Raw genomic sequence first — 22,093 nt, forward strand, 5'->3', positions numbered from 1 at the left:
CTCCATCTTTACTATTGCGCTGTCACTAGCTACAACTTATTTTGATTTCTATTGTTCCCACATATTTATTTTAATTTTAGTATTGTGAATCATATTCCACTGTGTTACCTCACGTAGCCACCCCCTCCCCCCCCCCACACACGTACGACTTCAGTTGTAAGTTTTAGACTAAGCTTGTCAAATATCCACTTATATCTTTGTATTCTTGAGCCATTTAAAAGAAATCATTTCGCCCCTTCTTCTGGACTAATTCATAGGAATGTTTTCCCACTGGAAGCCCCTTTGCAGATCGAGATCCGGGGCTACAGCCTTCCCAAGCCAGCGTCCCCTCCAAATACTCTCTTGGCTTCATGAAAGACAAATATATTTATTTCTACGAAATATTAATTTGACTTGGCAGTTTCTCTTTTCGAAGAGGAATAAGTTTTAAATTTTAATAGCTTATAAATTTACACAATCAATTTTGAGTAAAGGTTTTGCGTAACCCTAAAAGTACATTTTGAGACTGCCAGGTCAACTCTCGATATTTCAGATATATTAATAATTTTCATCACAACGTCTTGTAATAATTATTTGTTACTTCAATAACCTCCTCGCAAATGTTTCTCGCATGTTAAAACATAGATGCCTTATGATTGTCATTTTCTGTTTATTTCCTTGTATTGCTGACCTCCGTGGGGAAGTGGTTAGCACAACGCTTTAAGATGCCACGGGCCCCCAGGTTCGAATCCCAGCTCGGGCATGGGTCTACTTTCCTTTCTTCAATTTCATCATATCATCACGCATCCTCATCTTTGCGATTAGCCATATGTGACAGATAGGCTAAGCGAAGTAAAATAAACTAAGTCTATTAATCAATTATTTTTTTAAACTCTTTAATTCTTCTTTAGCATGCCACGTTTTTGTTAAAATTATATTACGATTTGTAAAATGACGAAATTCTCAAGGAGAACACGCAACTTTCTTTGTAGCGCATCGGTCAGAAAGTTTCAGGAATATGGATTTTCAAAATACATTTTTTACATGTACTTTGCCCCCTTTTAAAAGTAGCGCGTTTTCAATTATGTTACTAATCATTAAAAGGATGCCTCGATACCATCTTGGAGGATGACAATTATTATTTTCTCCCTCCTAAAAGTAATAATATACTTTCGCTCTCTGAATCTCCCATATAAATGCTAGGGGCCGTCTGCTTCAGCCGAGCTCACTGCTTCTCCGGTGACGTCACGCGTTCGTGCAAGATCGGCAATCTTCGGATGGCTTTACCTAATCTCTATATTCCTTGGGTGGTTACGTGCCTTCGAGAAGTCTGGTCACACGTTGATCATGACTTTCATCTTGCTTCCCAGGGGAGTTCATGTCTGTCCAGAATGTTTGGAACTTCTTTTGCTGTAGTTCCAACCCGTTACAAGGAAGGCTGAATGGCTGAATGAACTTTTATATTTTATATATTATATATTATATTATATTGTGAACAATGACCTTAAACAAATAAGTACTTGGTCTGCACACCATGGCTTACAACTAAACCCGACTAAAACCCAGTGTATTCTTGTAGGTTCCCCTAGAATTTTGAGCAAAATAGATAAATCTAGTCTCCCTAGACTCAACGTAAATCATATTCATCTGCCCTTGTCCACTACTGTTAAGAATCTGGGTGTGATACTCAACCACCATCTCACCTGGGCAGAGCAAGTTAACTCGGTATTTAGAAGAGTTTCGGTGCATTGCATTCACTCTCTCGGCTCAAAAACTTCCTCCCTGAACGCATAAAAAATAAACTGGTCCAGTCTCTTGTATTTCCCATTGTTGCCTATGGCGACATTGCTTTCTTGGATGTCAATCACAAACAAGCTAAAAGAATGCAGCGAATTCAAAATGCCTGCATTCGTTTCGTTTTCGATCTAAAATATTCAGAGCATTTGACATCGTACTTTGCGAAGGTCGAGTGGCTTAAATTAAGCGATAAACGTAATTTTCATAAGTTAATTTTACTGTACAAAATCCTCCAAATAAAAGACCCGCAATATCTCTATAACCGATTTCAACATCTTTCCAACTTTCACAGCCGCAACACGAGATCGCTCTCCATTCCACTCCACAAATCCAACTTTTATGCAAATTCTTTTACTGTTACCTCAGCAGGCCTTTGGAACAAGTTGCCACCTAAAATCCATGTCTCTTCCTCAATTGTGACGGTCAAAAAATTGTTAAAGTTACACATATTATACAATGAAAATTAAATGTTTGATTTCCTAATAATGTGGCGGGTGCAGAGAATGATAGAAGGACGTAAGGCACTAAAATGATTTAACATAATAGTTAAGATGAATTATCGTCAAAGTATGCCGTTTTGGACTGTGTTTTAAGTATGTGCAATATTGGTCTGTGCTTAAGTAAGTGTAGTGTTATGTATTTGCTTGTACGTGTGTAAGGCAAAAATATGTATGCGTGAGTGTTACTGTGTGTGCCCGTATCTATAGGTTAGATTACCTTTCTTATATGTAACTTTTCTTTGTATTTTTTATTTCTCTGTAATTTTTATATATTTTTCTTTCTTTTCTTTTTCAATATTTTAATTATTTCATATTCATTTTTTAAAAAAAAACATGGTCAAGAGGAAGAAAAGGCTCCACAGCCTTAACTTCGCCATGTAAAAAAAGACGAAATAAATAAATAAACTTTTGATAATAACAAATGTTGCTCTTAGCCTTCGCCCTAGAGACTCAAAAACAATGGTATCGTTGAAAATTTGAAAGGATACTTACAGACACTACTGGTATAGATCGATACCGTTACATAGGTTACCCTTGTATCATTGTCGGCTCTGCCTTACTTTAAACGTAAATACATATTTATGTATGAAGCTGAAATTATTGATATTTTGTATTATCTTTGCACATCGTGGCATGTAGACTCGAAATATTCATTTTATTTATATTCGTACAAATATTAGCTTTCGGTTGATATTTTACATATTTTAGTTATTATTATATATTATTTCTACATATCAGAACATTTCTGAGTATACTCCTTATTCACGCAATAACTACATGTCCCCTTGTGACTAACCCCTTAAGAATTTGTTGCGAGTAACTTACAAAGTCCGAAGCGACGTTAAAGAAACGAAAGTTTACAAATAAAAATATTTTCCCCCTTTCTTTCTATTTTTTTTAATGAGTAGTACCTCTTAGCTGTTTGCTTCTGCTATTGCAAAACTATTGAAATTCCTGTTTATTTACAACTGTTGTCACCAATTAAGAATGAAGGCTCAATCATCGGATCTTGCTTGTAACATATTTTTCAACGTTGTAAGAGTACAGTAGCCCATTGCTAGCCCCAGCGCCAGAAGCAACAATTTTGTGGCACGCGTACGGGATTTGCTTCTGGTTTCTCTTCACGAGCACAATAACAGTTACAATGCGAAGACTGTATTTTATATAGCTCGTGTAGTGGCTTATATTTTTTTTAAAAAATGAATTTTCACATTTTTCACTACATAATTAACTCCCATATTTTGGTGAAAATAACTTAATATATTCTTACATATTTTGCACGTTATTACTACACATAAATCCGTTCCCTGCCTACAATAAATTAAATACAACGGCTGTCTGATATGTAGGAAACCAGGGTTTAATTTTCGAGGTTGGCGATCTCATGGTGGGAATTGTTTTGGAAATGTCCCCGCATATATCGAATCCAGAGCTTCTCGAGCTAAAGTACACCTGTGAAAACCATGTTGGATGTAAACAGTCGGAGCGTGGTACTAGTAACATCACCCAATATGGCCAAGATCGGAAGTGTGTGAATGCAACCCCTAAGATTCGCGTATTTTATGCCACAATGTGATGTACAGGGCATGGGCTATTTTGTGTGGGCGTAATTGAGTCAATTTTACTCTACGTTAAAAGCATATCATTCTTTATTCATGTTTCCTCACGTTGACGCCGTGCTTATTAGTTCTGTGATCGTCCAAACAGCCTAGTGGATAACGCTATCGCCATTTATTGCAGTATCGAAATTAAGCAGTGCACTTCATAAGCACATGAGGCAAATTTTATCATTTTTGTTTTATTTCTTTACAAACGTTAAGCTGAACTAAGGTTTTCATACCTGACTTGACACTGTGAGAACTAAAGTTTGAATATTTAGATTATAATTGATTAGTGAAAAGGCAAATTCTTTTGGACCTGTAATATTTACAAGTAATGAAAAATAAGAACATTTGTTAAGAAACACAGTGTTTCTCTATGTTGGGAGTTATTTGGAACATAGTTGGAACAAGGATTGCTATTTAGTACATTATCCAATATCATAAGCTGATATCTTCTCTTGTGGTGATTAAACTTTTCCTATTGGACCAAACCATTTACAATCCATCAATTCGTTTCCTACACACGTGGAAATGCTGTGTTAATAAGAAAATCTCTTCTTTCACTTAAATAAATATTAAGTGAAAGTATGTATGGATATTATTATGCGAGAGAATCAAAATACAAAACCGTTTACAAATTATCGTCGTTCACTTTCTAAATATAAAATACAACATACGGACTCAGTTTACATCAACATCGCCCAAACATTAACAAAGATATGATAAGTTTTGTCATCGAGTGGCAGTGGCTGCGCCAGGATTAATCATCTAGGGGTGCTGAAGGGGGTGCGGAATGAAATTTAGGGGGTCCGACGTTGAAATATAGAGACAACATGAAATATGCATGTATGTTTTAGTCTCTAAATCAAATATCAATATCAAGCATCTTTGAAAATATGGTAGTTAAACCGAAGAATACTAACTTGCTTAATTTTTGCTTGATTTTACCACAACAACGAAGTTTGGTAATTTTAAATGAACAGCTTGTTCAAGGGAGGCCAATAACTAATATGAATGGCTGGGGGATTTCTTCCATGGAGAAGTAAGCAAGGCAAAGCACTTTTCCACGGAGAGGGGTCGAGGTATATTTCCTCCCTAATAGTGTTGTTTACTCTCTCTAAAAATATTCTTCGGTTTGAAGTGACCATTTATCTGCAACACTCTTATTAAATTAAAATAAATGACCGTGAGTGAAATATACAATTTAGATTGGCATTCATACCTACAAAATCCACTTTGTGCACATAGAGGCTAATCAGGACTGCTTTTCTTTTCTGAAAATGTTCCGTTGCTCTGTTACCACCTTCATGTGCGTTCGTTTTACATAATATATAGCCTACCTTCCGTCTACACAGATGCTGTGGTGTCAGGACAGAACGCTAAGTACGCAGCTACTTCTTAGTTAAAATTCCTTGGTCTGCACTGGCCCCAATAAAGAACTATAACATTATAACACCATTAAGCCATGTTTCCATGATATTAAAAATCCAATATGCTTACCAAAGCAGAAATTTATTTTATTATAAAACATAAACTAAACGTAACGTTTCAAGCTTCTAGCAAGGTCTTCTTCAGACTCTGCACCAAGTCCAAATGTAACAAAGTACAAAAACAGGACGATATATATATATACGTATATACAGAAACATTGCTCTCCTCCAGACTATTAGAAATTTGTTCTGGAAAATTCTAGCAGGTTGCTTTCCCTTGTCAACTGTACTTTCACCTAAAAGGCTAGACATATTTACTTCCGTCTAGAATTTGGTTGGTGTCTTTATCTCACGCTGTTTTTCCTTCATTATTCTTCCTTCTTCTTTCCTTTTTCTCTCTTGTTCTTTCCACTCTTTCTAACACCTTCCTACAATCTTTGTTTAACTTCAATCCCCCATTCCAGTTCATTGTGACTTCTTCACCTTTCTTCTCTATTTCCTTGGCCTCCTTCCATTTTCTCACTAGTATTCTTTTCTCCCTTCCTATCTGCTTAGCCTCATCCCACTCTATGCCATGTCCTGTTTCTCTCGTGTATTTAAATATCGCATTTCTCTCCCTCTTAAGTCGTACATCATCCCTATGTTGTTCCAACCTGGCTTTCAGACTACTTTTCGTTTCTCCTATGTACGCACTCTGTCATTCTTTACATTTCACTTCGTAGATAATCCCTTCCTCTTATTCTTCTCTGCTTTCCTTTTTCTTGTTTGCATTCTTCGCTATTCTAAGATGCTTCTCCCTCTCTTCCTGTAAGTATTAATGCCCGCTTGCCTAAGCACTTTGCATATCTTTTCTGTGGTCTTCCCCATAGTCCTTATTCCAAACTTCCTCTCCTTTATTTCTCTTCCTCCTTTTCTTTCACTTCCAATTCTCCCCTGCTACTTTTCTTTCTTCTTCTGTTTATGTCCAGTCTATCCTCCTTCTCATAGCCATTCATTTCCAGCTGTTTCCATAGGCTATTTATTTTGCCTTCTTTTTCACATTCTTTCGTTCATATTTTCTGGACTGGACTGGAGCAAATAGGAAGAGAGAAGAGAATACTAGTGAGAAAATGAAAGGAGGTCAAGGAAATAGAGAGGAAAGTTGAAGAAGACACAATGAACTGAAATTGGGGACTGAAGTTAAACAAAGAATGGAAGAAAGTTTTAGAAGGAGTGGAAAGGAAAGAGATAAACAGGAGATAAGAAGGAAGAAGAATGAAGGAAAAAGAGCATGAGATAAAGAGTCCTACCAAATACTAGATGGAAGTAAATATGTTAGCCTTTTAGGTGAAAGTACAGTTGACAAGGGAAAGCAACCTGCTAGAATGTTCCAGAAGAAATTTCTAATAGTCTGGAGGGGAACAATGTTTTTGTATATATATCGTCCTGTTTTTCTACCTTGTTACATTTGGACTTGGTGCAGAGTCTGCAGAAAACCTTGTTAGAAGCTTGAAACGTTCCGTTTAGTTTATGTTTTATAATAAAATAAATTACTGATTTGGTCAGAATATTGAGTTTTTAACTATAACATTGTCTGGCCTCTTCCTAACAGTCTTTGAACAGTCTGACGTGGTACGTTTACTAAAACAAATAGAACGAATTGACATGGAAACTACCGTCACGCTACGACTCGTGCTAAATAATTTCCCGAGAACGACCTGATGATATATTGAAAGCAACTAATATTTTTGTTCCAAATCGACATCAAGAAAGAGGAAGACCAAGTAGACGGACAACAAAACCGCGTATCAACAGTGCAAAGGAAAACATACAACAACTAACACTGATGTATATACATTTACCGAAAAACACAAACAGACTACTTGAAACACAAAACGAAATAAATCTGAAGAAATAAATGCAAGGGCCGTTGAGCTTTATAGACTACCGACAGTACATCAAAACAAAGGCGGAATATCATTGAGATTGAGAGTCAATGTTTGCCTGTTGTCAGTCTAGTTTCAATACCTAACATTCGGACCTTAATATGACAACGACATGACATAATATGACAATGTAAGAGGTAATATTTTTGGTAGAATATAGATTTTGGATAGGGGTTGCTGAAGGAAGTGCGGAAGAAATATAGGAGGCGCGCAAGTACCCCATCGCGCCCCCCTGGCGCCGCAGCTTTCGAGTGCCCAGCGTATTTGATGACGACATAACCGTAAAATGTACAGTTGAATCCATGAGTATTGCCATGCAAATTGTCTACGACTATAGGGTGTGTGGGGGTAACGCCCCACACTTTCTTGATCCGGTCGTGAGTGGGGGTGATGTGATCAGCATCACGCCCCTGACAGCCTTTACCCCCCAGGGTTTCCCCCAGGTACCAATGTTATTCGACGCTGGGTGGGCGCCGGGGCCGCTTCCATCTTTAGAAAAGTTCCCGGATTTGAACCGGCCGGGGATCGAACCCGGGATCTTTAGCATGGTAGTCAGACGCGTTACCGACTTTTTTTTTTTTTTTTAAAAGGAAAGCCCCTATGCGGAAGCTTCCCCCATCACACTTCATTCACTCATATCATTTCATTCATATTTCAATTTCAAGACTTTTCAGGACAGACAATCACAAACATCCATGGCCGAGCCGGGAATCGAACCCGGGACCCCTGGCGTCGTAGCGCGATGTGCTGACCACTCCGCCACAGGGGCCGCTCTATTCACATGTGATACGTTTTCCCAGCATCACTTCTTTCTCGGGCACCCCTACGCCCATTGCCGTTATTATACCCAACCTGGGAAAGACTTGTGTCAAGTCACCCAGATACCTTAAACCCCCCAAGTATCTTTGGTGCCAATTCCGTGTTACTTCACATGTGATACGTTTTCCCAGCATCACTTCTTTCTCGGGCACCCCTACGCCCATTGCCGTTATTATACCCAAACTGGGAAAGACTTGTGTCAAGTCACCCAGATACCTTAAACCCCCCAAGTATCTTTGGTGCCAATTCCGTGTTACTTCACATGTGATACGTTTTCCCAGCATCACTTCTTTCTCGGGCACCCCTACGCCCATTGCCGTTATTATACCCAAACTGGGAAAGACTTGAGTCAAGTCACCCAGATACCTCCCACCCCCCCTTGAGCCACCGCGGCCAGTATTATATTATACTTTTATTATATGTTATCTTATATCCTATGTATTTATAAGCGATTTATTTTTATTTATGCTGGTGCAGATGTTGTCAACAGCTTGTTTTGAGTTTTATTTTAATTATTGAAGCTATTATGGAATCAAATTAAGTGCACGAACATGGTGATGGACAAATTTCACGGTAATTGTTATGGATCCCAATGTACCAGGTGGTGGATGTCCACCCTAGTAAAAAAATACTTCTTAAGCATTGGTTATAAAGAATGCTCTCTACTCTAACTTTCGTACAGAACCATAGCTATGAACCGGACTAAAATGTTCTGAGGTAATTTCAATATCTTGACTGAAATTAATTTATTGGAAATGTAAGAAAACATGAATGAACATAATTTTTATGATAATCGTTTGTGTTTAAAAGAGAAAGTTTAATAATTGTAAAATTCTTGTCATGTAATGATTTTTGAGTGTAATTTTAGGAAGCTGATGTTATTGTCTAGAGGAAGCCCATACATTATTTGGAAATCCACTTGTTCTTCAATTCAAGAGTATGCTACGTTTTCCACCCTTCATGGTCTTGGATATTTGGGGAAACTATCAATACATTGGTTACTTAAGTAAGTATAACCAAGCTTACTGGAATCGAAGTTACATACATTTTATAATTATAGACTTAAACAGAACTGTAATAATTACAGGATGGTTTACATGATATCTGCGACGAAACAGTGTAACCGGATACAGTTACAAACGAATGAAATATTCAACCAAATCGTACCGGATTATCTCACCTCGGAACAGCTAGTAGGAGGTGAATAGCAAAAGTACGCATGTACAGGCAAAACACTAATGTCACCAGAAATAACCGTCTGTGTTACAGAATACTAATATATTGATGCTCTGAACACATATAGAAGTAACAGTTCTCTAACACAGAAAGTTACACATGAAAAAAAATATATGAACAAAGTCCACGACCCGAAACATTTCACACAACAGTCTCTTCCCCGTCCTTCATGGAGTCCATTAGTGGTGACATCAAAAGCAGACGACGAGTTTAAAATGAGTATAGAGAACGGGTAAACGTGTTTTCTTCCTATTTAAATCAATGGGAATTTTCATCGGAAGGAGTAGTTTTAATTATTGTGACAGAAATTATGAAACAAAATTATGATACATATAGTACTTCGAAGTAAAGATGACATTTCTAAGAATAGAACTATATATCACACATATCCTACAGAGAATAAGGTAAAGAATAACCAAAGTAAGAAAATCATGCATTTTCATACAAAAGTTGGACTTTCCATTTCGGAGCACAGCCGAAGCCGGGCGGCACCACACCCGATTTTTAGTCGGTCACTCTGCTGCTATGGATAATGGGAAACCAGCAGCCTCAGGCGATTAAACCGGCGGGGCCCATTGGCTGCGATTCCGGATGGGACTGCTTTCGGATATTCGCTTTATTCATTTTCCAACTCCATTTATTCTTTACATTCACATCTGTAAGGTATATGTTATACAGATGTCCCAAATAACGCAGGATTTCAATTTACAAAATGAATGTTTGTTTATCCATGAATTGTCAAAGTTGAGACATACTTCGAAAGAGTAAACACTCCTATTAAATATGGAAAATAATATCCGGCAAATGTCCTCCACGTCTCATATGACACTCGCGCAATCTTTCGACAAAATTTGCAATAACATTTTCGCAAAACTTGTGGCTCAATTGTTGCGATACACGCCGGATTTCTTCTTTAAGTTCGTGAATAGTTGGTGTGCGATTGCTGTAAACCTTGCACTTTACAAATACCCAGAGATAAAAGTCAGACGGTGTAGCATCGCATGAACTTGGTGGCCAATTGTGATTACTGTTGCGCGAAATCAGTCCGCCATGAATTTTTTGCTATAACAACTCAATGGTTTTGCGTGCTGCATGACACGTGACGCCATCCTGCTGGAAGAACATCTCATCAGCATCAAAGCCAAAGTCAATGGCTTCTACCTGAGGCCACGAAAATTCTGATATCATCTCGCCATGACGTACAACATTGACAGTTACTGCACTTCCGTACTCATTTTCAAAGAAGTACGGCCCAATTATTCCACCACATCAAAGTGCACACCACACAGACAATCGTTGAGAACAAATCGGCTCTTCCTCAATAACACAAGGGTTTTCCGTCTCCCAAATGCGACAGTTCTGCTTGTTTACATACCCATCCAAATGAAAATGCGCCTCTTTACTGAAGATGATTTTCTTAGAAAAATCACCATCCACTTCCAGATTGTCCAGGACCTAACGACGAATGCCATTGCTGCACGTGGTCTTCCGGCTTAAGCTGTCTGAAGCCATCTGAATCGTGTATGGTTGCATACGCAGATCTTTCGCCATAATCCGCTGCATGGTGCTCATCGAAATGTCTAACTCAAGAGACCTGCAGCGAATTGACGTTCTCGAACACTCAGCGACACTAGATCTCATAGTGGCAATGTTATAGGCCGAGCGTCCGGTACGACTGCGACAACTTCTTTTGTCGTCCATCACCGAACCTGTTTGTTCAAACTTTTGAACCACTCTTTTCACAGTCGTTCCGTTTGGCGCGTAATCCCGCCCAAACATAATTTGTCACGGTTTCAGCACAGCACTCTTCGTATTTGTAATATGTCTTTATGATAGTTATGCGCTCCTGCATCGTATATTTCTCCATCACGACTAACTCACTACTAACCGGAAAGTGCATACTACAACATGTGTTTCAGACAGCGTTGCCAAACCAACGAAAAAAAATGGGGCGCAATTTAAATTCTGCGTTACTTTTGGGATACCCTAGACGTATTCTCCGGAATCTTATATTTACATTGATGTTCGATGAACATCACATTTTTGTCTTGTAACTGCTGTCACGATTCTTAAAGTTACCCTTTTCAATGGGAAACTCTATGTATTTGAATACCGAAAAAACACATTTTTATTTGTTTAGACAAAGTCACAGCCAGGGAGTTGGACACGGAACGTTCCGTTGTAGGAGGAAAACTATGATTCAACTGCTGTAACGTAACGAAATGCAATATGTTATAGACTGATGTTACAAGGAACGTAAAAATGTATTATTGTAGATATTAACGTTACAAAATAACGCACAACGGAATGAGCACATTGGAACATATCGTAATATGCAATATGGTACAAACTACCGTTACTGGGAACGTAGTAAAGAAATTCGACGAGGATATATATACCAGATTTAGAAGGATCGTAACTAAATACAATACGGTAGTAGAGAACGGTACATAGGAACAAAATGCAAGGTGGTACGTACATAACAATGTTATCAGGAACGTATTAGAAGTCAATATGGTAGTAATTAACGTTTCATAAGAATGTAAAAAAACGGAACAGAACGCTGTAACATGGAACGGAACTGTCGTGTATGCACGCAGAGTTAATTGATTTACACACGTGGGTACTTCATAATATAAAGATTAACACGTGGATACAAAATAACAACGATTTAATACTCAACTTACAAGACCATTTCTAAGATGGCTGAACCATATTCAACAACTTTACAAACAATGGAACGCAAATTTAAATATTATTAACACCTAACGGTCCCCCTTTTCCCTATTTGATTTACTTATAACTCAGTCTATCTGGCGGTTTTCTTTGTCTAGAGGACCTTCTGTACTGCTGCTGCTGTAGGCTGAAGGAATTATCTGAATTTGGCGTAGACGGTTGGTTGTCTGGAGTTGAAACTTCAGCCCACGCTGTACCACTGTCATCGTTTTCATTTCTTCCAACGATCAATAAGTCATCATCGTCGAAAACTGATGCGCCGCCTTGACCTGTATCTGGCACACGTACTAGTTCATCATTACTCTTCCCCATCTTTTTCTTCCACTATCATATCTATTTTTCTTTTCGTGTATCCACTTCAACTCATCTTCATGTACGACCCGGTTTCTACCTTCAAAATTCAACAACCATGTTACTTTGCTTCTCCGTGCTATAAATCTTTCCTTGACATACTTCATAGCATTCCTCTTGTCCTTAAATGGTAGCATAACCCATACAAAATAGCCTCTTTGGCTCTACCTTTCTTCTGCGTTATCTCTCTCGCAGTTTTGATCTAATATTTCTTCCATTTGGGCATCAATTTTTTTCCTGAGAATGTAGGAAATATCATTCGCTGTGGCGTTTTGTCAGCTGTTGCGTCATATTCGCTTCTCAAAGCCACCAATACTCTCTGCATTATTTCTTCAAAGTAGACATGCGAATTGTTATTCAATTGCTACCGTACAGTACAGGCTAGCTTTGTTTTCACTGTGTGCACCTAGCGCTCGACCTGACAATTGCTTTCAGGATGGTACTCAGGGTCCTCCTCCGTAGCCGAGCGGGTTAGAGCGTTCACTCGTCTTGAGACCGTTCGCTGCGGGACGGCGTAGTTTCGAATCCGGCTCTGGTCGGAATATATTTGGCCTACGTATAGGGCCGGTGGCAACCCACCAACGTGAGGAAATTAGGGAGCTCCGAGTGAGTGAGCGTAGTCCGGTCGCGAAGTCCTACAACTGCTGTGGGTCGGTCGGGCTGACCACCCGTCCCCTTAGTCTAGCTGCAGATCTCCACGCCCCCTTGGGGCTCGCGTGGGAGGGAGGCCAGCAGTCGGTAGGTTAGCCTTGGCCCGATATTGGGCCAATACCAATACACATTACCAATACACTTTGGTAGCCCGAGAATAGAAAAATGTATAAATGTAGATGAAACTCTATCACAATCTACCAATTTGCTGTAGGCATCTATCATAATAATATAAGTGAAGCTTCTATACACAAGAAATCTATGTGCATACTCCCCCACGGTTGTCTATACTTCTCAGTACTTGCATTTGACTTGACAGCCGCACAAACTTCCCATTTATTTACATACTATTCAATAGCCTTATCTATTCCTGGCCATCAGCATCTATCTCTGAGCATTACTTTCATTTTTACAATACCGCAATGATCTTCATGGGCTTTTTGAATAATGTAATTTCGCACTCCTTTTTGGACAACCAGTCTCCAACCCAAATACAGTAACTCATCCGTGATACTTAATTCTGCATGTCTTCTCTTGTACGCCAACAGTTCCATTAATTCATCTCCTTGAACCCTTTCACATCTAGCTGGCCATCCATTCTTGGAATAAGATTTCGTTTACTTAAAAATATCATCTAGTTTACAATACGTCAAAATCGCCTGTTTTGCATTCGGCGTAAGCGTAACCTGGTACACCAATTCTTCTTGCCTAGGAACATCATCATGTACCTCAGGAAGTGGCAATCTTGATAACATGTCCGCAAGTTCAAACATTTTAGTACATATTAGTTTGTATGTGAATGAAGCCACAAATAAACACCACTTTTGAATACGTAGCGATGCCATGATAGGAATTGGTTTCTCCATTGTTTTGCTGGCATTGAATTAGTCCATATTTCAAACAATCTACCTTGGACGAAATTTTGGAATTTTCTCACTACATATGTATATGATACATAAAGATTCTTTTTCATGCATAGGATCCTTAACCTCATGCTTATTTAATGTACACGAAATGCATTCAATCGTATGCAATTCCCCTTGTACTTTATTGCATAATTCGGAACCTAATTAATTTTAGAAATCATTAGAAATTAGAAATTCTTTATTCATGGGCGATCTTCAGCCTGTGGCTGCACTACCACTTCAGATGCATCACACTATATAATACGTTCTTTACTCTGGTCGTATGGAACAAGGACCTTGGAATTTTGCAAAGCCAGTTTAGCTTCTTCGAATTGCCGTTGACAATCATACGTCCATTTCCATCGCACATTTTTCTTCAATAATTTGTAAAGATCTAACACGTTAACTTACAGATTAGGCACACATCTTCTGAAAAAGTTAATATCTTCAAGGAAAGCCTTTAATAGTTTGGTGTTCCAAGGACTTGGACATTGTATCAGTGCATGCAGCTTCTTTTCAGAATGAAGTATTTCTTCTTTACTTGTAGTATATCTTAAATAATCTGTTATGTCTGTGAGTTATGAACTCATGTGGATTATAATACATGTCTATGTTCCCTTCCGTTACTCGTTTAAAAGCACTAAATGCTTCATATAACTTCAAATAATCTTGTTCTGCAATGTTTCAATTATAATTTTCACGAGGGAACACCTCATTTCTGCCATTCTTCAGATACACATTTTTTAATTTTACAATTATCAAACTGGCTGCTATCTTTTCCCTGATTGTCATGTCTCCCTGTCTGAAACACCAGAGCTACGAACTCTGGCATATCGTATTGTAGAGATTGGAACTGATTAGTAATGTCAAATTCAAAAAAATTACCTTCCAGAGGCTTCTGAATGCATTGATAAGTATAAAATTGAATCGGAATTTTGAGGATTTTTCAAAATGTTGGCTTTGTATTTGAGAGCATAATTCGACTCATATTCAACTACAGGCATTCGTAACTCCATAGACTGGATCACACATTTCGAAACCTTCGGGTAAACTAGCCTCATTACCTGTTCCATCTGCATTTAAAGTCTTGTATCTCATGATGGCATTATGATCATTGGATGCTCTGCGAAATATGACACTCAAACCACCTTTCCACATCATTTCTTTATAATCAGAGAAAAATCCAAATAGCAATATCATGGGGAAGAGTACTGTGTGACTTTTTGCTTGAATTTTTGTTCCAGCTTCGAACCCACAAACTTTATAATATGCACTCTCTGATTTGGACAGTTTCAATGTCCCCTCTGTAGTAGATGTAATTCCAGTGCAATCAATCCTGTCTATGACTGTACCATGCCTCCTAATTTCAATTTGAGAAAATAAGAATGGAACAAAATTGTCTATAAGTTTTATATTAGCCCCGGGGAGGGGATATTCTTCACCATTACTTTCTTTTACAATATCAAATTTTATATACAAATCTGATCTATGTGGATGAATGAACCCGACCCCTTCCGTGATGTCATACTGTATCTCTTTGTTGGGCTGATTCAAATTTGCAAATGTCCTCCTGTTTGGAGGGAAGGACTGTGGTTCATAACTCTGGATATTTTCCACTTCGTATTTATTTATATAGTTTAAATATTAATTTCTATTATTCCAGTGCTATTAGCACCAGCAAAATCGATGATATCATTTTCTCATTTGTAACTGTTATCTCTATGTAATTAACTTTATCAATAGAAACAGGAAAATATACTGGTGGGATTGAGGAATAGAAAATGGGTTCCATAAATTCTGAATTTGGTTTAAATGTAGCAATGATACCTGTTTCTTTGTGGCTACCAATCGAATTTTCTTCTCCTTTGATAATCATACCTTTGGCAATGTTGCAGTGAATATATAATGTTTCTATACCTGAGAATTTTGGCATAAATTTACCTATGTGCCAAAAACCTGGTTCTAATTTGCTATTGTTCTCGAATCCTAGAAGTTCCCCCATGGTAGATAAGTGCACTGTTTCATTGGTAGACACAATCTCCACTCTGTGTGTAACAGAATTTTGAGATAGTAATACAGTGTTTGGAAGTTCAAATTGTAATGTAGATAAGTTATACTGTCCGATAGAAATAATATTCTTATCATTACCTACTAATATAGTATTGTTGTAGGTAGTTACATTCGGAATCAGATACATGTTGTAGAATGCTCTCAGAGCTAAGGATTTTGGATAGATAATATCATCGTGAAGATATAGTTTCAAAACCGAAGTCTCGCTGGAGAGATGAAACATTCCCATACTTAATATATAATACAGCTTTTTGATTTTTTTTTAATTTGATGTTTGGTATTTTTTTTAATATTCTGAGCATAGTAATGCAAACATGGCCACATATAATATGATCAAAATCTTGAATACGATCGTCGTTGTAATAAACCTTAACATGTTGTAAGTAACGAATTAATTCTGTAAGGGGTACCCCTCCGAAAGAATCGAAAATAAAGTATTGTCATTTTATTTTATAATAGCATATCCAGTGGGTACCAATGTTTTCGAACTTATCCAAATTGACCACACCACATTCTCGAGAGTGGGGACTACCTTTAGGGAGAGAATCAGACATGAAAACCCCTCTGAAGTGTTTAATTTTAAATATTTTAACTAAAGATTCAATGTCTTGGTTCGTGAGTGCCTTTTTTTTTTTTTTTTTTTTGTAAATTTTCTGAGTGCTCTGGACTTTACACCACTGCCTAATTTTTTCTCCATAACAAGATTATGACGCATCTGCTATTCTAGTTCTGCCTTATTCTACCACTTCCCACGCCTAGGCTCCCAACTGCCCCCAATGCTGCCAAGATGGTTGGAATGCTGAATATGAATCCACCACTACGTGTTTTCTTTCTTGTATTTTGCAATCTTTTTAATTGTGGTGTACTGAGTAATAATTTTATTCCATTTCCCTTGTCTATACATTGTCTCTTCTTTTCTTGTTGTTTTTTTTAGTTAAAATTGAATTTATTTTTAATTTTTTAAGATTGTGATATGGTATTTGGTACACAACTCCTTTTGGTTTTATGTTGTTGTTATTATTTATTATTATTATTATTTCAGGGTATTTATATTATATATTTATTTATATTACAAACCCCACCCTAATTTTTGTTTTGTATTCATAGCAATAGTTGTACCCAATCCTGTTATTCGTTCACCTAAAGAAGCATCTTTGCTGGTTAATCTTCCAAATGCAGTCTCTTCTAATTTTTGATCAGCCACATGACGATCATCCAGATATTTGTGTGTGTTGTATTAAATGTCATGTTCTTTACAAGCTGCATCGAGAGGATTAATACCCCTGTCTCCTCTTTCTAACCTTTTTTCAAGTTTTGTCCCCGGACCACAGTATTGGTAACCAGGTACGTGAATTCGAATGGAAGTTTATTAATAATATCATTCACCGATCCTCGACCCTCTCATATATTCCAGAATTTAGGAGGTAAAGTATTGATAATTTTAATTATGTATCCTATACCTTTGGGATCGTTTACAATGAAATAAGCTAGTTTGTCACTAATCATGTTTCCAATACCCATTTTCTCATTATGGAAGTAGTTGTTCCCAGCATTTTCTTCCCCTGATATAACCAGCAATCTATTTATGAGTTCTCCAACATCGTTTACCCACACAAATTCTTTAGGTAGAGTATTGTATTGCTTGATACCACTACCAGTTTTGAGTTGGTTCCAGATGGATTTGATCAGTTTTTTTTTGTATTTATCACCACTACTCGATTTCACTCGCTTTTGACTGGCATCATTATTTTGTTACAGAGCATCAGAGAGTGTCAAAATTTCAGAGTAACTTTGATAATCATCTTCTGTAAAATTTTTTGGTTGTTATTTGGTAATGAGCTCCCATAGCCCTACGGTACCAGGATATCTGGACCAGTTGTTTCTCCCACCCAAATTAATTTTTATGTTGTCCCCTTCGAATGTTACTTTACATTTGCCAATTTTCCATACTACACCTTCATTAGCCTCTATAGTTGGATACAATCCAAATACTTCATCTTTTTCGAATTTTCCAGTACTCAGGTAATCCCTTGCCAGGGGACCCAACTCGATTGTCTCTGATTCTTCTATAGCTGCTTTAGCAGGTGGTTCCTTAAGTACCAGGGGTGTGTGGATGTTGGATAATGGCGTAGGAGGTAAATCTGCATAATTTTTAGCAGTAAGAGGTACCAATTCATTGATGAGGTTTTTATTTTATTCTGCCACACCCTTAATCTCTCTAAAAGAGCACTGATTGCATCAATAATAGGTTGGTCTTGACGCCTGGTTTGTTCGTAAAAACGTCGATTATCTGATTTCCAACTTTTGAAACGTAATTTCGAATTATCTTCAATTTTGTGTTTCGTCATATTTATTTTTTGATTAATGGTTATTTTATATCGTTTCAACGTTTAAAAAGTCGTTGATTTTATTGATATTACCATTCTTAGGTTTCCGAGTCATGTCGATAGTAACAAATCCAAAATCGTCGCTGTTCCAACAAGATGAAGAGAATTTTGGAAATTGGTTGTAATTTAAGTCTCCTCCCACATAATCATCGTATACATGTTTCAAATTAGTATCATCTTGACGAAACAAACAGATTCAGTTTGTATTATCTCGTAGTAATTGTTTGGGAATTTTGGAATAAGTTTGAGCTAAATAAAAGCAGTCTATATCTTTGTGACGACCCTGTGTAAAAAATTTCTAATTTCATTCTGATTTTAGAGAATAACATCATCAAATACCACAACAGAATTCGGTAAACCTAACTCTACAGAATTTTTGAAAATGCCCCCATCGTAAACAGCGGCGGTATTGCACATTTCTTACATTATATGACATCTGAGTGGTGCCAGTTAAATTCACATTAAGAGAAGCCGTTGCAGTTAACCTTGGTATTGAAGTATCATCTTTTGTATCATCATTTGCTGGAGCCACGTCAAATTCGTGCTCCATAGAAGACGTTTCTTGGGCAAGGCTTAATAATTCAGCCAAATTTTTAGGTTTATTCTGAAACAATAGGAAACCCCAAATCTGAGGGCGCAACTTGTGCAAAATTTGTCACTGTGGTAAAATCATCATTCATTCCAAGCTATGACCACAGATATAACAAATTTTGGCCCCTTATGCTGACTCAGAAATGAACGTGGATCTCGAGCACTCAATCCCCACCATTACAGTATACTTCCCATTTTATTTAGTAGTCGCGATTTGATATTTGGTTTCCGTGTTCGTGGTCGTCTAGCCACGAAAATCGGAATCGCTCTCAACATATACCAAAACAAGATGGAACGCTTAAACAAAAAAAATAAGAACAATTGGAAATGTCGAACTTCATTTTAGTGGCCATTTATTTTAACAAACTATTCCCCGTACAATTAGAAACTTCACCCCAACAATTGACAAAAATCTCTCCCTATATATATAGTTGTCTGTACAATATAATAAAACCCACGAGAATAATAAATAATTCCCTTAAGCCCTACATATCGTTAAAAATTATGACAATGAACACACATTAAATAAATATAAAGACATTTTCATGGTTTAGGTGATCGGAAACTTTACGTTATTATATCGACGATATTCTCAAAGATCAAGATGTCGAATTTTTAACTGTACTGTGCTTGGCATGGAATAAACGAACTAAGGTTCAGAGCACTAAATGGATAATTCAAAAACTATTCCTGAAAATCATAATGAACTAAAAATGACCGGTCAATTAACTTTAACATAAACCGAAATGAGTTAAATTATTATACCTAGTTATTCAATGTCCAGCCATCAGTCAAACGGCACAGTCAAATTCATGTGCCGACGTAGATCCGACCACTCTCGCCAGTGTTCAAGGAAGGAGAAGGAAGCTCCTTATCGTACGAATGCCTCAGCTGCAACTCAGTTCTCTCGGGGGAAAACCTCGCCCGTAGCCGTAGCTTTCTCCCTTGAGTTACAAGGTTCTCCCGCTAGGGGGTAAGAGCGTTGCCGGATTTACTTTGTTCGACGTCTAGAGTCGAGCGTCAGGAACACAGTGACGCAAAACTCCTTGTTAATTTAACGAGGAGAATGTGGTGGAGCTTTTAAAATTATACGAGTTATAACCGAACACCACACTCTGTATGGTGAAATTTGGTACTTCCACAAGCTTTCCCTTTTTCACATAGCCAAATTTTAAAAATTTAACTTCGCCATCAAGGAAAAATTCATGAGACTGACTTTAAGGATACATTTTTTAAAACATTTCCTGCATTAACATAAGTCCAGTGCCCTCGTACATTTGGTACACTCTCAAGCCTAACTATCTCAACAGTGAAAAATTGACGTAATTCGAGATCATTTAATCTGCTTAATACCGTTTCTTGATATTCGTTTATGTTGCGTACCACTTCATCGTAGCTGGGTTTGATTTTCACATCGACATACAATTGTTTAAATTGTTCTTTGAGATCGTGAAGTTCTGATGTGAAACCTGATAAAGCAGATTCCTGGCTTGATTCGAGGGTAGCAATTTGTTCTCTAACGTTCGAAGTAAACTTTCTACAAGTTTCAATTTAGTGCTCTGGTTTGTAAGATCGAATACCTGCCTTCTAATTTCTACAAACAATGCATGTAATTCATTCACAATCTGATTGGTAGGCAACGTAGCAATAGTATCTTGAATTATGGCAATTTCCGCTTGAATATTCTTAATGTCCTTCGACTTCAATATTCTATTTACTGCTCTTTTTACAGATCTCATCTCTTGGGAAGTGGGTAAATTGGATACTGTGTTTTGAAGTGAGGTTAAAGCTTGCTTAACTACATCTAATTCTGTAGCAAATGCTACACTGGTTAAGCCATTTTTAAGTTGCTGTATCTCATCTTGCGTAGGGGTAGACTGTTGCAGAATTTGCAACATGTTCTGTATGTAGTCTACGAGATGGTGAAAATGAGATAGTTCAGATTCAGTGTTGAGATTCTCTAATTTTGTGATCTGTCGTTGAATTACATTTAAAGATTCGGTTATGCTTTGCAACTTAAATTCCAGAGTTGCCTGTACAGTAGTCAATTCATTTCTCATGGTTGTCAAAGTATCTTCAATGTGAGCTATGGTACCCTGTATCTTTCCAAAATCGTCGTAAGTTTCTAATTGCAATTTGATGCTGGCAACACTGCGAGCGATGGCATTTAATTCGGAAGATGATGGTAAATTATTAATAAAGTGTTCTAATATTTGTAGTTTGGATGTGCTTCTGTTATGGCTGCATGTAATTGGTCTGTTTGCTTTTCGGATTTAATTTATTTATTTATTTATTTATTTACTGCCCTCAACAGAGGTAAACCTCCAATTACAGACGGCAGGAAAAAAATACAAAGAAAAACAACACAATTAGGAAATATATAAACATATATCCATCGATAATACAATTAATCCATAACATAATCAATAATTAAACTAAACAATCTGATGCTTTCTATATTTCTCATATTCTAGTGAGGGAATTTCAAAAGATAAGAATTGGTCCCGTAATTTAAGAATGCTTGCATTAAGCAGTTCATATTGCTCTTGAGTCTTGATAGTTTCAATTATGGAAAGTAGTTCGGTACGAATAGTATTCCCTTGGTTATTTAGTTCTTGCTTTAGATGTTCCGAAGTAGTTGTTTGAATTTGACGGAATTTCTTAAGGTCATTTTTTAATTTAGCTAAATTCTCTTTTAAATTTTCAACATTATCGAGAGACGGTAAATTATTGTATTTTTGAAGTAAAGACTTGAGTTCCCCATTAATTTTTTCTACGGGATTAATTAATTCAGACTGTAGCTTGGTAATTTCAGCGTATAGGCTTACATTCAAGGAATTTTGTAATATTAATAAATCAGAAGTTTCTTAAGGCGTTCGTCTAATCTGGCAATATCGCTGGAATTATCTGGTATTTCCTGCCTTTTTCTGTTTCCAAATATGTCAATTTTGTTTTGTTTATTTGTTTATGTTTTATTTTTATTTATTTATTTTTAATTTTCTTTCGGTATTTATATATTCATAAGAAGATAGATTATTCTTATATCGATAAGGAGGGGAATTAGTTTATCATAATCGCCAATTGTGTTGGGAATCATATTATTGTGTTTAATCCT

The 22,093-nt window shown here is 37.1% G+C and overlaps 1 protein-coding gene across 1 annotated transcript in view; it reads left to right on the forward strand.

Annotated features, from left to right (window-relative positions):
• Positions 1–22,093, forward strand: part of LOC145989176 (uncharacterized) — a 261,314-nt gene that overhangs the window by 126,425 nt on the left and 112,796 nt on the right. The window contains exon 5 of the mRNA XM_083124469.1: positions 8,920–9,057. Coding sequence (XP_082980595.1) covers positions 8,920–9,057 — 138 coding nt within the window. The remainder of the gene's footprint in view (positions 1–8,919; positions 9,058–22,093) is intronic.

Source organism: Lepisma saccharinum, chromosome 6, assembly GCF_977018435.1.
Source record: "Lepisma saccharinum chromosome 6, izLepSacc3.1, whole genome shotgun sequence".
Taxonomy (NCBI): domain Eukaryota; kingdom Metazoa; phylum Arthropoda; class Insecta; order Zygentoma; family Lepismatidae; genus Lepisma; species Lepisma saccharinum.